The sequence below is a fragment of the Sinocyclocheilus anshuiensis genome, unplaced genomic scaffold, assembly GCF_001515605.1.
Source record: "Sinocyclocheilus anshuiensis isolate Anshui unplaced genomic scaffold, SAMN03320099.WGS_v1.1 scaffold726, whole genome shotgun sequence".
Lineage (NCBI taxonomy): Eukaryota > Metazoa > Chordata > Actinopteri > Cypriniformes > Cyprinidae > Sinocyclocheilus > Sinocyclocheilus anshuiensis.
In genome coordinates this window covers 886655-890486 of record NW_015542365.1, presented here as the reverse complement: position 1 = coordinate 890486, position 3832 = coordinate 886655, and the positions used below count along the sequence as shown (strand labels likewise).

General features: G+C 37.8%; 1 protein-coding gene across 1 annotated transcript in view; it reads left to right on the top strand.

Moving 5' to 3' along the window:
• The window catches only part of LOC107692077 (protein shisa-9A-like), a 27553-nt gene extending 24226 nt beyond the window's left edge, over positions 1-3327 (top strand). Inside the window, exon 4 of the mRNA XM_016490981.1 lies at positions 2051-3327. Within this exon, the coding sequence (XP_016346467.1) occupies positions 2051-2454 (404 nt within the window). The 3' untranslated portion in view covers positions 2455-3327. The remainder of the gene's footprint in view (positions 1-2050) is intronic.
• The last annotated feature ends 505 nt before the right edge of the window (positions 3328-3832 follow it).

The following is a 3832-nucleotide window of genomic DNA, read 5'->3' as shown; positions in this document are numbered from 1 at the left end:
GTCACTATGTGGGAAGATTTGCATAACACCGCCCAAATGTACACGCAAAGAAAGAAGGCATAACTTTTATTCTCGCTGTAGTATTGCTGCTACCGCCGCCATGTTGTGGAGATGCTGTGTGTTTCGTTGCGAAAGCGAAACTACTTTATTTGGCCTTCCAAAAGAGGACACAACTAGAAATCAGTGGTTATGTTTTATTTACAACACTGTTCCAGAACAGTTTAACCCAAATATTCGAGTGTGTGCAGCGCATTTTACGGAGGAAAGTTTCCTGAACCTGGTAAGGGGCGTAACATTTCCGTCACATGCTTGAGGAATTCGGCCAATCACAACGCACTAGATAGCTAGCCAATCAGGGCACACCACATTTTCAGAACGATGAGCTTTGTAAAAATCTATGCGTTTCAGAAAGGTGGGGTATAGAGGAGCAACAATAATGTACAGTATGTGGAAAATAATGTGTTTTTTGAACCTTAAACTGCGTAAACACATTGCATTACACCAAATACACAAAATAATGTTATTTTTAGCAACGTCATATTAAAACATTTTTGGCATAACCTTTCAGCCAAAAATAGCCATTACAGTTACAGCACACAGCACAAAGTGTCCACCTTTACTATACAAACAATAGTAACTGAACATAATGTTAGTTTTGTTGCGCCAAAACAGTCCTGTTTAATTTTTTCATATAGGAATATTAGCATCTACCGTTGTGGTCAAAATTTTACATACACTTTGCAGTATCTGAAAAATGTTAATTATTTTACTAAAATAAGAGGGATCATATGAAATGCATGTTATTTTTTATTTAGTACTGACCTGAATAAGATATCTCACATAAAAGATGTTTACATATAGTCCACAAGAGAAAATAATAGTTGAATTTATAAAAATGACCCCGTTCAAAAGTTTGCATACACTTGATTTTTAATACTGTGTTGTTACCTGGATGATCCACAGCTGTTTTTGTTTTGTGATAGTTGTTCATGAGTGCCTTGTTTGTCCTGAACATTTACACTGCCTGCTGTTCTTCAGAAAAATCCATCATCTTTTGTGTATTTGAGCCCTTTCCAACAATGACTGTATGATTTTTAGATCCATCTTTTCACACTGAGGACAACTGAGGGACTTACATGCAACTATTACAAAAAGTTCAAGTGCTCACTGATGCTCCAGAAGGAAACACGGTGCATTAAGAGCCTGGAGGTGAAACCTTTTAAATTTGAAGATCAGGGTAAATTGAAATTGTTTTGTCTTCTGGGAAACATGCATCTTCTGTAGCTTCTAAAGGGCAGTATTAAATGAAACAATATGATATTTAGGCAAAATAATAAAAATGTACACATCTTCATTCTGTTCAAAAGTTTACACCCCTGGCTCTTAATGCATCATTTTTTCCTTCTGGAGCATCAATGACCGTTTGAACCTTTTGTAATAGTTGCATGTAAGTCCCTCAGTTGTCTTCAGTGTGAAAAGATGGATCTCAAAATCATACAGTCATTGTTGGAAAGGGATCAAATATGTAAAAGATGCTGGAAAACCAAAGAATTTGTGGGACCTGAAGGATTTTTCTGAAGAACAGCAGAGCAGTTTTACTGTTCAGAACAAACAAGGGACTCATGAACAAACAAAAACCGCTGTGAATCATCCAGATAACAACACAGTATTAAAAATCAAGCGTATGTAAACTTTTGAACGGGGTCATTTTTATTAATTCAACTATTATTTTATCTTGTGGACTATATATAAACATATTTTATGTGAAATATCTTATTCAGGTCAGTATAAATAAAAAATAACATGCATTTTGTATGATTTTGGTAAAATAATCAACATTTTGCAGATACTTCAAAGTGTATGTAAAACGTTAACCACAACTGTATAACTTCTTCCAATACCTCCCAGTGAATGGTCATTTTTGCAGCATAATTTCAATGAGTGCATTTTTGAACTGCGTACAGTTTATCAACCTCTTTTATCTGAAAACAAATGTGAATTTTCATAATATCTCAACTACCCTCATTCTTCCTGTCTATCTTTCCCTCAGCGGCCAAAGCCAACGGTGATTTCCTCAACAAGCAACACCGCCACTTGGTCGAATTGGCGGCTAAGGGAAGCCTGCCACTTCATCCAGTCAGAATGGAGCACATGGAACCCACAGCTTCCTACGTCACAGAGGTCCCGTGCCTCAAGCAAAATGGACAGAAGCCCAGGAGCATTAAACCCAACGTGTCCCATCCCGCAATGGCCTACAGCTCCAATACCATCGCAAACCCTGGCATGCTGAGAAGCTGGGAGGCTGCAGAGACTGCGGGGCGACGCAAAACCTACGGTCCTAGGAAGATGTGCACGGTGGAGCAGGTTAATCAGCTACACACTGCCCGCAGTCATCATTACCTACCCACGCAACCCTACTTTGTAACCAACAGTAAGACAGAGGTGACTGTGTAAGAGGCTGAATACATTTCATAGCAAGCAGCAGAGAGCCAAAAGTGATTGTCGTCATGAAAGGACTCTCCACACTGCCCCTAGTGGACTGGAGGCACAACATGGGTGAGCATGTCATGTCCTCACGACAACATCAGCTGACAGTGAGGCCAGGGTTACTTCACCACTATTTATATCCACTGTAACAATGATGTGTTTGTGTTCCGTCAATGAAAAGTTAAAAGGAAACAGATGTAAAGAATTGGCACACGAAAAGTTTCAGATCAGTAGCAATAAGATGTAATAAACGTATATGAAAGAGAATGGCTATGGAGAGATGAGACATTACAGAAATGAAACATACTGCATTATTGATCCCAGATATTAAAGGGCTGGCATGGAGTATGAAACATAGGGCGATGCTTTTATCTGAAATAATATACAGAAAATTTGTCGGATGTGATATTGATTTGTTGAAGACAGTGTAAAAGACACTGGGTTTGAGGCTGTGCCTTTTGTTTCGTCATTATAAAGCACCTCGGTCAAGCAACTGAACAACTGATGCTTGAAATATGGAGTCCGAAGAGTATTATTAGCAGTGGTCACATGTACTGAATATTTCATGCGAAGGTAGCGTTGCCATTCCATGAGCAGCACTGTTAAAGAACATAGAAGCTTGGGCACAACTTGTGTTTTTGGAAATACGTGTTTGGTCTCTTTTTTTTAACTTTTTTTTTTACGTGTACTCTCAAACGCATACAAGCATGTTGAAATATTTGTCAAAATGTCATCAGTAGGTATATCTGCTGCCACATGTACCATAAGGTTTTTTGCACTTTTACAAATGTGTTGTGCAGAAGGAACATTTTATTTATTTACTTATTTTTTTCCCCCAAACAGATGCGACTTAAAATGAAAAAGAACATAAAAGTATATTTATACCATTGCCAGTATATGTATGCAAATTATACAGTACATTGTGCCAAGAAGTAGCTGGTTGAAGTTGTTGTGTTCAGCATTATTTATTTAAAATATATTTATTTATTTTCTGTTTTATTCAATAGTGTGTTTGAGAGAAAATGTTTCTGTTGCTACATCATTATCTTATGGAGTGGTAGTTCTGGAGATGAAGATGTACTTTAAACTGGAATAAAATAAGCTTTTTCTTTCCTCATTCTCTTCATCTTTATTTTTCCCCTTCCATTGCTGTCTTTAATGCTAACAGGATGTTGCATTGTGAGGTTTTCGTAAACAGGTCGATGAACTTTGTTGTATCCAATTGAGTTAATTCAGCAATGCGTAAACCTGGAAATATCAACCCAAAGAACTTGACCCGCTCCTGCACTTCTGTCTGATTGCAGGGGAACCAGATCATGTGGAATAACTCTAGTCTAGGACGGAT